Raw genomic sequence first — 14,221 nt, forward strand, 5'->3', positions numbered from 1 at the left:
ATGGTAATTACATTACATACAAGGGCAAGTGGTTCTTCAGATAGAGTGGTAGTTTCACTTTAGCAAGTGCCATTTTTCTCTCACACTAAAAGGCCGAACGCAATGTCACTCTCATTTCTCTACCCTAAGCCACGGGGGATTTGGCTTTGCATGATGTTTGCAAAGTAAAAAGAAAAAGAAAACGCAGTTGCCAGAATCAATATACGGTACATCTCTCAAAAAGATGCAAACGATTAGATGGATCAAAAACAAGGATGGAGGCCATATACAACTAAATTGGGTCAAACAATGAGGCTGATAATGATGCTGATATTAAAAACATACAATAACATGGATAAAATCGCATTTTATGGCCCTCCTATGCCATGTGTGTATACTATTACATTGTGGTTTCAACAATCACAATAGCTTCCAAAAGGTGTGATTTATAGTATTAAAAAATAAGAAAATGGCACTTAGTTCACTGGTGTGGTGAAGCTCGTCAACATTTCCTTCAGTTGACCTTTAAAGGATGGCAACAAAGAGAGCTTTGGCAGGGACGCAAAGTCCCCTGCTTTAAATTTGAAATTAATTCTAGTTTTTTTCACGGTTTTACTGTTTTTCTGCCGAGTAGCCTCCCCCAGCAAAGATCCAGAGTCTAACAACATGCAGACTGGAGGGAGGGAGGGACCCCCTGCTGTGACAGCTGACAGAAGAGAAAGCATGAGAAAATAAATGAGAAAAAGAGCCTTTCTTTCAGTGTCTTCATCTTTAACTCTTTCTGTCTACCTCTCTGTCTCAATAAAACAATGATGTTGATATTGGGTTGGTATCAGGGGCACAACTTTATTTTCTTTAGAAGTGGGGGGGACATAATATTTACATATATTTTTTTTTATCCAGTCGAATAAGCACTCCAAACAGCCTGTCCGACCGCTCGGAGGCATCCTCATGGTCCTAAAACACACTGTTGCCTCATTTTATATCACTTTCCAATGATAAAACTGGGGGGAAGTGCAGCAATTTCAGAATGTGGGGGGATAAATGTTAAATGTTATGGTTGGTATAAATGTTATGAATTCCAAAATATAGATGCCATGTTATGTAACATAATGCTTATCCATTTAACTAGAGTATTTGTCCCCCAACCCTATTTAATAAGTAGGTCATGTTATGTGCAATAAAATATCAGCAACCATTTTGTTTTGAAAGTATTTTCTCTTTTATTGCAAATACAATACAAAAGGTAAGCTTATTTTTAAGAAAGTACTGTAACATGTTAAGCTAGCTGAAGAAAACGAGAAGTCCTTCAGACGCAATAGAAAGAAACATCATTACTGAGATAGTATGTGGCAGGAAGTAGAAAAAAAACTGTCCCTCAGAGAAGACAGGAATGCTGGTACGTACCTCTAATAAAGCATATCAGCCACAGCATAACAATAACTGTAAAAACTTTGTCCATATGAGAAAAAAAACGTATTTCCAGTTCTTTCAGCCATAGTTTAGAATCCAAACTCAAGAAATTCACAATTAAAAATAATCCGTACACAACTAGATAGCAAAAAGATGACAAATAAAACATTTAAAATAGAAACATTTTACATACGATAAATAAAACATGATTACTGTTTGTACCATTTTTAAAGTACCCACTCGGCTAAAAAGACAGATTTATATGACATTTAATATCCAGAAGATAATTTACTTTTAAGACAAATTAATTTGTTGTATAAAGTATCAATTAAAGAAGAAAATGCTAAATAATAATTAATTTAAAAAAATAAATTAAAGGGTTAAGACAGAGGGGGTCGGAGCAGGCAGGAGGGCTGTAAAATGACACTGGTGTGGTGATGGACTGCAGGGGACACCCGAGAGGTCAAAGGGCACTTCCTGTGGCTGTCAAACACACGCTGTCAGACGGTAAGTATAATCTCAGCTGTGGCTTCTCTCTTCTATAATATGTGCTGTAGCACACCCACAAACACCCTTCCACCCAACCTCTGATATACTAGGCACTAATGGTGCAAAAGGCTGGAATATTCCTGCACAAAGCGATAACGTCAAAACTTCTTTCGTTGCCATTCACAGCATGTGTCTCTTACATCTAAGAACGTGTTATAATCATGAGAAATCATTGATGGAGAAACCCTAAACTGCACAAATACAAATGTAATTTATTTTGTTGGATGGTACAGAACATATACTGTAAGCAGAATGCACTGCAGGAAACAAACACAACCAATAAAGGATAGAGATTTACTGCCTGTACACAATTTCACCAGAGAATTGAAGCCATGGAATAGAGAACTGCACTACTGAGAGTGGTTTCCTGCTGAACTGGATATGAATAAAGCTTTTTTCTACAAAAATATCCCCCCAAAAAACAAACTGCCAGAGTAAAAAAGGTAAGAAAACATACACAGTACCTATTAAAAATATCAACAATTTATTAAGTCCTCACAGAGGATTTTCTCAATGCTTTTTTTCTGTTCTTGCTAAAAAATATATTTCATCAAATAAAAATTAAAAAGGCCTTTTGTGAGCTATTCTGATCTAGTTTCAGTTCCTACAAGTCCAGCTCTCCTTCACCTACTCTGTCGTTTTCTTCTTCTGTTGGAAATTCAAGTGTCTGTTTCCAGGGAACTAATGTTGGAATGTTGTGACAACGTCTCCCTCTGCAAGATGGACATGCCTATCAGTCTATGTAAGTGTGTGTTCGTGTAGATGATTGTGTCCTCAGGGCCGGGAGAGCTGTGTGTACACTGGCTGCTGGTCCCAGTGATGCTGGGGACTGTGGGTCTGGGGTACGGAGGGCACCCCGGTTGTGTCTGCGATGGGGGTGTACATGGGCCTCTGGCTGGGGCTCATGTAGCTGCTGAAGGAGTAGAGCCCTGAGCCCTGGCCCCCGGCTGTGTGGCTATAGTAGGAGTTGGTGCCGCCCTGGTGGTCAGAAAAGTCATACTGGCCCCGGGTGATGGAGGGGTAGGAGGACGAGCTGAAGTGCTGCAGGTTGAAGGAGCCATAGTTGACGTGCTGCGGAGGGGAGGAGCTCTGTTGATCGTTGTAGTGGCTGGGGCTCAGCTGCTCTGTCTTGATGTGTGTGGGGGTCCTCTGGTTCTGGCCCTGCTCCCCTCCACTACCCAGCGTGGTCAGGGAGTGCTGCTGCTGCTGGCTCTTGGTCATCCAGCTGTGCCCTGTGGCACCCCCTGCTGCCTGGCCGACCACAGAGCTGCTGATGCCGTAGGTACCGGTGTAGGAGACTTGGCCAGTGGCAGCGCCAGGAGCACCTGGGTGACCGTTGGGAGGCAGGTACTGATCAAACTCGTTGACATCGAAGGTCTCGATGTGGGAGATGACGTCGCTACTCAGCTCGCCGATGTCCACGTCCCGGAAGTCGATGTTGAGCTGGCGACCCGTGCCTTCATGTAAGGGGCGACCCTCCCGCTTCAGGTCCACCTTGCCCACCTGGATGTCCGTCTTGGTAGGAGGGGTGGTAGGAGGGGTGGGGGGCCCTTGGGACTGGCCTAAGAGAGCGAGGGAGAGAATGGGTTACATATAGAATACATATAGGCTTTCTGTAATGCAAATCTCAGAGCAAGAGCAGACCCGTGGATGTAATGTAATTGAATAGGAAAACATAAGAGCCTTGCATGTGGTCAAATTAATCTAGATATCAAGTTAAACTCACAGAGAACATATCTGATAGTATTACTCTTAAACTGTTCACATAATATACCTTCACACACATGTATTGTTATAAAAAGTCTAGCAGCAGTAAATGTGTCAAATACTGTGTATACATTGATGAACACATGCTGAATGAGACCATTGCAATAGGCACAAAGCATTATCTCTCTTCTTACCGGAGTGTTCTCCGGGGGAGTGCATCTCTCCCATGCTAGAGGCTGGAGAGTCAGCTTGCTGGAGCACCTTGAAGATCGCGCCTGGCGATATGTGCGTCTGCTCGCTGCCGTCATCAGACTCGCTTTGTCCGTTCTTCATGGACTTCCTCCGCCGGGGCTGGTACTTGTAGTCGGGGTGGTCTTTCTTGTGCTGTACCCTCAATCGCTCTGCCTCCTCCACGAACGGACGCTTCTCACCCTCATTGAGTAGCCTGTGCGTAAAAGGCAAATGGATACATGAGTAAATAAAATATTAAATTGACAGCAAAAGAGTTTCCTATTTTAATGCAGGATAACATACCTTTTTATTTCAAAGGTTCAATTACGTAAGATCACAGTATCGAGTTAACATGTGTGCGTAAAATGCATGCGTAAAAGTAGAATGGAGTAGAAACTTGTTTCAGTAATAAAACAACAGACGCGTTGCCACTCGAAATACAAATGTGGGAGTAATGATAGAGAGTACTGAGACTCACCTCCACAGTTTCCCCAGAGTTTTGCTCAGCTCAGCGTTATGGAGATGCGGGTACTGATCAGCCAGCTTTCTCCGGGCGGCTTGCGCCCAAACCATAAACGCGTTCATCGGTCTCTTGACGTGGGGCTTGTTCTTACTAGATCCGTTCATTCGGACTGGCATTGGCACCAGGGTCCAGTCGTAGCCTTTCAGGACCTGGGACACCGCGTCGCGGATGCATACGGGGAATTTATCATCGTCGTCCTTCTTGAACTCGACGAGGGGACCGTCCGGACCCATCAGCAGTCCGTTCTCTGACGGTCTGGTGTTCTCGGTGTCGGAGCCAGACCCGGACGGGCACGGAGATCCCACAGAGTCCTCTGACATGCTCGGACTCGGTGCGTCTGAGAGACATTTGTCTTGTTCGTCTGTCATTTTCAGGAAGGGGTCGAGTAGATTCATACGAAAAATGTTGTCTAACAATTACGCACGAAATATGAAAGTACGGCCAAACTCTTTCAAATGTCCAAAAGTGGGGAAAAAGTAACAGTAGACGCTCTTTGCTCCTGCAAAGAGGCTGTCAACTGCACAACGCCGTTGGGAGAAATAATGTCTTTATGCATATGTCTTTCTGAAAAATTGTATAATAACCTTGTCTTGTTTGCAGGCGTCTCCACACTCGAGCAACAGCTGATGATTTGCTGTAACGTTTTAGGTAAAAAGAGAAAAAGATCCAGTCAAATAGTATCCCCAAAACGTGTACGTGCTTTGAACTGAAATCCTTTGCAAGCGGACTTTATAAGTGAGTTACTGTGCGGCTTCAGAATACCCGAATATGATTGGTCGACCGACTGAGAATGACGAACTGAAGGAATTTGATCCCTCCCCTCCACACACACACACACACACACACACACACACACACACACACACACACACACACACACACACACACACACACACACACACACACACACACACACACACACACACACACACACACACACACAGGCTATGCATAGACATTTATACATGTCGTGTACAATATTGATATAGGCATAATAATTCACGTACTGAAATAGATTTAGGTTTTTAAAGTTGTGTTTATGTTCTTAAATCACAGACCAGGCGATTCATGTTTTTTTTTACTCGCATCTTCAAAGTTAAACCAGTGAAAACGGAAAATAAAAACCAAATAGTTGACGAAAAAACCCCATTGAAGATGAAGTCATGCAAATAGGTCTACCAGTAACCTGTCCATTATAACTGAAATTGTGTGCACGAGAAATCCCATATCGCAAGTATTTCATACAATCAATGATAGTCTGTAATGACCCTGCCATGGGCTATTTTACGCGCGGAAAAACAAAGACCACAACAGATAAGTTACTAAGATATATAATAATGTTTATTCGATTCATACCAAGTCAATTATTGTTTTACTGGCTAAAAATGTATATGCCCATAGGGGGAGACAGCAGCCCAGGAACTTACATTTACAACGTGTACTTTTTTTTCTGGGGGACATCTGGAACTCAAGACACGGTTGAAACAGTTGCACTGCAACTGTTGAGGAGGATGACTTTTTGTTGTTGTTGTAATGACAGCGCTGGAGAGAAACACAGTCCACATGGTCACATCATTTAGAAGGAGTATTTCCTCACCCAAGCTCACCGTGTTTACATCCTCCTTTAAAACACATTCGTTTGAATATGTATGTCTCTCACCTTTATAATAAAGTCGGTCCACATCAGGGACGGCTTAGTCGTTCGTAGTGCCTTGCAAACGAACCCATGTCGTTTGGTTGTTTATTTGGCTTTTTCTAAAGTCGTGGAAATGTAATTTTCATTGTAATGTGTGCAACGTGTTTTTCTGAGCTACCTGAAGTTGCATTTATAATATTACCCATAGAGACTTCACAGATGTCTCTATGGGTAATTTCTACCACTATGCTGTTTATAATCTCTCTCTCTCTCTCTCTCTCTCTCTCTCTCTCTCTCTCTCTCTCTCTCTCTCTCTCTCTCTCTCTCTCTCTCTCTGTGCATATAGCGGGTTGCTTCATTAGTGAAAGCAAGACTCTGGATGTTGTAAAATTGCATTATGTCAACCTGCCGCGAAACGCTCCTTTAGAGCTCTGGTTCCAAATACAGAAACACCTTATTCGAGTCTCCACTCTAGCGAAACTGTTTGGTTACGTGTAGCCTGCTTATTTAAGATGTTCATTCACTCTGAAAATACACAGAACGGAGCATTTTAGACTTTTGTCAATAACTCCCGATCCCTTACTGCGGTTGAGCAAGCAGCATGCACGATTAGGCCACTCAAATGTGTCCTGGTTGGTTTGTTTCTCGGCCTAAAATGAATAGATTCATCACTGAATGTATTCACTAACAGGGCTCCCCTGGAACAACAAGATATTGCCTTTCAACTCCAATGATGATGATGGTGAGGAAGATAAGGAGGAATGTTGTTACAAATATGGCCAGGCATTTTTTACATTTTATTATTTTATTTTATTTATCTTTGACCAGTATTTCCAGCATTATCCACTGGGTTTGCTGCAGGCAGAAACTTCTAGGTAATGCTCTTCAATTGACGCAAGCTGTCTCCAATTAATCATTCAATGTCTGGTTGTGCGCGAGTGTTTGGCGGGGGGATCTCCTAAACCAGGGTAGGAGTTGTAAAGAGTCTTAATTGCGCAAAGCCTATTATTTGGCAGAGAATACTATTTTTAGAACAGTGATTCTACATCTCACTTTACTCAAGCTGATCCTGTCCAACAGACTCAATCCCTGATCATCATAGTTTATAAAAATGTTGCAATTAGGACAGTTAAAGGGGAGAGACTGAATCCAACCAGAAAAAAAAAATCAAAATCAGAATATCACTTGAAGAAATAGAGGGGCAAATACCTGACAATACATTCTGCAAAACCTACAGTGTAGCATTAGATTATAAACAGAAAGACAGGATGGACGCCATCTGATATAAAACGTGTTTTTTATATTATGCTGAATCAGAAGAATAGTTCTACCTTAAAAGGTTGTGGAGGATACAGCGAAACCAATTATTTATATACACTAGATGACTATTTGTGGGCGCTGTATAGAAGACACCATGCCTCCATCTTGGCATTCCCCCACCATTTACAATACATATTTTGGAAGCTATAGAAATTGATGTATTAACGTGTACTTTTGTTTTTGTCATATTTATTCTATTTCAGACACCTTAATGCATATTTTTAAATTATATTATTTGAACTAAACATACAAATAATAAAATACAAATATTTATCTTCGTTAAAGTATAATTGTTTTAGATGACTAATGTTACTATCCGCTCAATGACAAGAGCATGCTTAAATACATGTAATTTTGCCCTTGAAACATTTAATTAAAATACTGTAGAATTCCATTCATTCCTATGGACTGATCCTACTGGGGAGTGTCAATATGGCCGACCGGTGTCTTCAAAGCCTCTCAATAGCAAATACATAGCATCAGCAATCCACCAATGAACGAAACAGAATCATCCTTAACAGTCCCAACCAGTTGAGATGGAGGTATGTGACTCACCCCGCAACCCCTCCCCTCCCTTCTCTTTCTGTTTGCCTGTAATTGCAGCCACCGGCTCAGCACCAAGATAGCAGACTAGCTCATTTAACATTTAACATTTAAGTCATTTAGCAGACGCTCTTATCCAGAGCGACTTACAAATTGGTGAATTCACCTTCTGACATCCAGTGGAACAGCCACTTTACAATAGTGCATCTAAATCATTTAAGGGGGGTGAGAAGGATTACTTATCCTATCCTTGGTATTCCTTGAAGAGGTGGGGTTTCAGGTGTCTCCGGAAGGTGGTGATTGACTCCGCTGTCCTGGCGTCGTGAGGGAGTTTGTTCCACCATTGGGGGGCCAGAGCAGCGAACAGTTTTGACTGGGCTGAGCGGGAACTGTACTTCCTCAGTGGTAGGGAGGCGAGCAGGCCAGAGGTGGATGAACGCAGTGCCCTTGTTTGGGTGTAGGGCCTGATCAGAGCCTGGAGGTACTGCGGTGCTGTTCCCCTCACAGCTCCGTAGGCAAGCACCATGGTCTTGTAGCGGATGCGAGCTTCAACTGGAAGCCAGTGGAGAGAGCGGAGGAGCGGGGTGACGTGAGAGAACTTGGGAAGGTTGAACACCAGACGGGCTGCGGTTCTGGATGAGTTGTAGGGGTTTAATGGCACAGGCAGGGAGCCCAGCCAACAGCGAGTTGCAGTAATCCAGACGGGAGATGACAAGTGCCTGGATTAGGACCTGCGCCGCTTCCTGTGTGAGGCAGGGTCGTACTCTGCTGATGTTGTAGAGCATGAACCTACAGGAACGGGCCACCGCCATGATGTTAGTTGAGAACGACAGGGTGTTGTCCAGGATCACGCCAAGGTTCTTAGCGCTCTGGGAGGAGGACACAATGGAGTTTGTCAACCGTGATGGCGAGATCATGGAACGGACAGTCCTTCCCCGGGAGGAAGAGCAGCTCCGTCTTGCCGAGGTTCAGCTTGAGGTGGTGATCCGTCATCCACACTGATATGTCTGCCAGACATGCAGAGATGCGATTCGCCACCTGGTCATCAGAAGGGGGAAAGGAGAAGATTAATTGTGTGTCGTCTGCATAGCAATGATAGGAGAGACCATGTGAGGTTATGACAGAGCCAAGTGACTTGGTGTATAGCGAGAATAGGAGAGGGCCTAGAACAGAGCCCTGGGGGACACCAGTGGTGAGAGCGCGTGGCGAGGAGACAGATTCTCCCACGCCACCTGGTAGGAGCGACCTGTCAGGTAGGACGCAATCCAAGCGTGGGCCGCGCCGGAGATGCCCAACTCGGAGAGGGTGGAGAGGAGGATCTGATGGTTCACAGTATCGAAGGCAGCCGATAGGTCTAGAAGGATGAGAGCAGAGGAGAGAGAGTTAGCTTTAGCAGTGCGGAGCGCCTCCGTGATACAGAGAAGAGCAGTCTCAGTTGAATGACTAGTCTTGAAACCTGACTGATTTGGATCAAGAAGGTCATTCTGAGAGAGATAGCGGGAGAGCTGGCCAAGGACGGCACGTTCAAGAGTTTTGGAGAGAAAAGAAAGAAGGGATACTGGTCTGTAGTTGTTGACATCAGAGGGATCGAGTGTAGGTTTTTTCAGAAGGGGTGCAACTCTCGCTCTCTTGAAGACGGAAGGGACGTAGCCAGCAGTCAGGGATGAGTTGATGAGCGAGGTGAGGTAAGGGAGAAGGTCTCCGGAAATGGTCTGGAGAAGAGAGGAGGGGATAGGGTCAAGCGGGCAGGTTGTTGGGTGGCCGGCCATCACAAGAAGCGAGATTTCATCTGGAGAGAGAGGGGAGAAAGAGGTCAGAGCACAGGGTAGGGCAGTGTGAGCAGAACCAGCGGTGTCGTTTGACTTAGCAAACGAGGATCGGATGTCGTCGACCTTCTTTTCAAAATGGTTGACGAAGTCATCTGCAGAGAGGGAGGAGGGGGGGGAGGAGGGATTCAGGAGGGAGGAGAAGGTGGCAAAGAGCTTCCTAGGGTTAGAGGCAGATGCTTGGAATTTAGAGTGGTAGAAAGTGGCTTTAGCAGCAGAGACAGAGGAGGAAAATGTAGAGAGGAGGGAGTGAAAGGATGCCAGGTCCGCAGGGAGGCGAGTTTTCCTCCATTTCCGCTCGGCTGCCCGGAGCCCTGTTCTGTGAGCTCGCAATGAGTCGTCGAGCCACGGAGCGGGAGGGGAGGACCGAGCCGGCCTGGAGGATAGGGGACATAGAGAGTCAAAGGATGCAGAAAGGGAAGAGAGGAGGGTTGAGGAGGCAGAATCAGGAGATAGGTTGGAGAAGGTATGAGCAAAGGGAAGAGATGATAGGATGGAAGATGAGAGAGTAATGGGGGAGAGAGAGCGAAGGTTGGGACGGCGCGATACCATCCGAGTAGGGGCAGTGTGGGAAGTGTTGGATGAGAGCGAGAGGGAAAAGGATACAAGGTAGTGGTCGGAGACTTGGAGGGGAGTTGCAATGAGGTTAGTGGAAGAACAGCATCTAGTAAAGATGAGGTCGAGCGTATTGCCTGCCTTGTGAGTAGGGGGGGAAGGTGAGAGGGTGAGGTCAAAAGAGGAGAGGAGTGGAAAGAAGGAGGCAGAGAGGAATGAGTCAAAGGTAGACGTGGGGAGGTTAAAGTCGCCCAGGACTGTGAGAGGTGAGCCGTCCTCAGGAAAGGAGCTTATCAAGGCATCAAGCTCATTGATGAACTCTCCGAGGGAACCTGGAGGGCGATAAATGATAAGGATGTTAAGCTTGAAAGGGCTGGTAACTGTGACAGCATGGAATTCAAAGGAGGCGATAGACAGATGGGTAAGGGGAGAAAGAGAGAATGACCACTTGGGAGAGATGAGGATCCCGGTGCCACCACCCCGCTGACCAGAAGCTCTCGGGGTGTGCGAGAACACGTGGGCGGACGAAGAGAGAGCAGTAGGAGTAGCAGTGTTATCTGTGGTGATCCATGTTTCCGTCAGTGCCAAGAAGTCGAGGGACTGGAGGGAGGCATAGGCTGAGATGAACTCTGCCTTGTTGGCCGCAGATCGGCAGTTCCAGAGGCTACCGGAGACCTGGAACTCCACGTGGGTCGTGCGCGCTGGGACCACCAGATTAGGGTGGCCGCGGCCACGCGGTGTGGAGCGTTTGTATGGTCTGTGCAGATAGGAGAGAACAGGGATAGATAGACACATAGTTGACAGGCTACAGAAGAGGCTACGCTAATGCAAAGGAGATTGGAATGACAAGTGGACTACACGTCTCGAATGTTCAGAAAGTTAAGCTTACGTAGCAAGAATCTTATTGACTAAAATGATTGAAATGATACAGTACTGCTGGAGTAGGCTAGCTGGCAGTGGCTGCGTTGTTGACTTTGTAGGCTAGCTGGCAGTGGCTGCGTTGTTGACACTACACTAATCAAGTCGTTCCGTCGAGTGTAATAGTTTCTACAGTGCTGCTATTCGAGGGCTAGCTGGCTAGCTAGCAGTGTTGATTGCGTTACGTTACGTTAAAAGAACGACAATAGCTGGCTAGCTAACCTAGAAAATCGCTCTAGACTACACAATTGTCTTAGATACAAAGACGGCTATGTAGCTAGCTAGCTACGATCAAACAAATCAAACCGTTGTACTGTAATGAAGTGAAATGAAAATGTGATACTACCTGTGGAGCGAAGCGGAATGTTGACCGGGTAGTTGAAGTTCTATTCGGTAGAGGTTGGCTAGCTGTTGGCTAGCTAGCTAGCAGTATCTCCTACGTTAAGGACGACAAATAGCTGGCTAGCTAACCTCGGTAAATTAAGATAATCACTCTAAGTCTACACACTCTAAACTACACAATTATTTTGGATACGAAGACAGCAAAGACAACTATGTAGCTAGCTAACACTACACTAATCGAGTCGTTCAGTTGAGTGTAATAGTTTCTACAGTGCTGGTGGACGGTGGACGTTAGCTAGCTGCTTAGCTAGCTGCTGGGCAGATAGCAGTGTAGACTACGTTAGGACGACGAAATACGATAATTACGCAATTATCTTTGATACAAAGACGGCTATGTAGCTAGCTAAGAAGAAATTGCTAAGATTAGACAAATCAAACCGTTGTACTGTAATGAAATGTAATGAAAATGTAATGAAAAGTTATGAAAAGTTATACTACCTGCGGACCGAAGTGTAGATGCGACCGCTCGCTCCAACCCGGAACCGGAAGCCCAGGGGGGAATGAACTAGAATACAAACAGAACCAAACAGAAGCAAATGAAATGGGGAGGGCCCTACCTGAATGTCCAATAGAAAGTATTGTTTTCGTTGCAAAACTTTTTCGTTTGGAGTTCCTTTGCAAAATGCTTTGGACTAATAATGACACCACTGGTAACCTTAGCGCCATGTGGGTTAGCCCCCCTCCGTCAGAGTGAGTACAGATGAGCTACTGCTACGGTAGACCTACTCCCACGCCACATCCTGTCAAAGATAATAAAGTCTACAAAATTGGCACCTAACAAACTAACAAAACATATGGTCTAATGTACTTACACTTAACATACTCCCCCACATATCACACACTCTGCCAACTACATAGTTGCATTCAATGTGCAAGTCTGCAACTGTTCAATGATGGATTGGAATTCAAACACTACTGAATTCTCTTGACTGTAAGATATGCGACGAGATCCATATGCCTCATTCTGTTTGTTGTACAATGTAGAATACAGACTGCCTATTGAAGGTTAGGATAAGTCACTGATAAGAGTCACTGAGCTGTGGGCTTATGTATTAGGATGAAATAATACATTGTTTTCATTCCAAACAGAGTGGATTGTCCTCAACTAAATGTGTCTTGGGTTTAGCATTTTTCCATACAGTACAGTAAGTGCCTCATTGTGAAACAACCACATTATGCAGGGTCTGAATTCCTTGCACTCCACTATGTAATACACCATAACTACTCCAGCCCATGAGCGATGTGTGCCGGTCATACAGAAGGAATTACTCTGGACTAAACAGGCCAGAGATTATGGCTGAGATGCCTTGGGAAACTTCTCATCTTGACTTTGAGTCGCAGCGTCAAAATTCTGGGCAAACAGTGGGAGTCAATCCCTAAAACGTGTAGGCCTTTCCCTGAGAAACTCACTGGGCTGTCAGAGGGGAGTTCTGGGAGGACTCCCCTGGTCTTAGCGTTCGGTCTGTCCAGCCAGGTTGTGGTTTAGCTGATCTAAAGGATGTCCTGGCTGGGACACATCTAGATGCAATGATTGTGTATTGAGTTCAAAGTGTGCAGAGGCTCACGAAATGAGCTGTAAAACTATAACATTTTCTCTCAGGCTCATGGCAAAATGTGTATAATGGCATGAGATTAGATATAAAACACTGAACATTGTTCTCCCTTCCCCATGGCAATATGTGTAGAATTGCAGGAAATTAGCTAAATTCCTTGCTTGGACATTGAGGGTGGCCCACTGAGTGTACAAAAGCTTAGGAACACCTTTCTAATATTGCATGTCGAAAGCATTTCACAGGAATGCTGGCCCATGTTGACTCCAATGCTTCCCACAGTTGTGTCAAGTTGGCTGGATATCCTTTGGGTGGTGGACCATTCTTGATACAAATAGGAAACTGTTGAGCGTGAAAAATCGAGCAACGTTGCAGTTTTTGACACACTCAAACCGGTGCGCCTGGCACCTACTACCATACCCTGTTCAAAGGCACTTAAATCTTTTGTCTTGCCCATTCACCCTCTGAATGACACACATACACAATTCATGTCTCAATTTTCTTAAGGCTTAAAAATACTTCTTTAACCCGTCTCCTCCCTTTCATCTACACTAATTTAAAGTTCATTTAACAGGTGACATCACTAAGGGATCATAGCTTTTACCTGGATTCCTCACTACTGTTATTTTTCACTGCCTTTTTACTGTTGCTTTATTTCTTTACTTACCTATTGTTCTAATACCTTTTTTGCACTGTTGGTTAGAGCCTGTAAGTAAGCATTTCACTGTAGTGTCTGCACCTGTTGTATTCGGCGCACGTGACAAATACATTTTAATTTGATTCACCTGGTCCATATATCTATTTAAGCAACAAGGCACAAGGAGGTGTGGTATATGGGCCAATATACCACAGCTAAGGACTGTTCTTATGCACAACGCAACGCTGAGTGCCTGGATACAGCACATGTAACACAACCCTCCAAGGTGCCTTATTGCTGTTATAAACTAGTTACCAACATAATTAGAGCAGTAAAAACAAATGTTTTGTCATACCCGTAGTATACAGTCTGATATACCACAGCTGTCAGCCAATCAGCATTCAGGGCCCTGAATGCTGATTCATAGGTACA

The 14,221-nt window shown here is 44.6% G+C and overlaps 1 protein-coding gene across 1 annotated transcript; it reads right to left on the minus strand.

The window, feature by feature from the left end:
* Positions 1 to 1,177: 1,177 nt before the first annotated feature.
* LOC135505081 (transcription factor Sox-9-B-like) lies at positions 1,178 to 5,099 on the minus strand. The gene is made up of 3 exons (XM_064924154.1): positions 4,358 to 5,099; positions 3,843 to 4,093; positions 1,178 to 3,503 (listed from the first exon to the last, which is right to left on the minus strand). The coding sequence occupies exons 1-3, from the start codon at positions 4,795 to 4,797 to the stop codon at positions 2,716 to 2,718; spliced, it is 1,479 nt and encodes a 492-aa protein (XP_064780226.1). The 5' UTR covers positions 4,798 to 5,099; the 3' UTR covers positions 1,178 to 2,715.
* Between the last annotated feature and the right edge of the window lie 9,122 nt (positions 5,100 to 14,221).

Source organism: Oncorhynchus masou, chromosome 18, assembly GCF_036934945.1.
Source record: "Oncorhynchus masou masou isolate Uvic2021 chromosome 18, UVic_Omas_1.1, whole genome shotgun sequence".
Taxonomy (NCBI): Eukaryota; Metazoa; Chordata; class Actinopteri; order Salmoniformes; family Salmonidae; genus Oncorhynchus; species Oncorhynchus masou.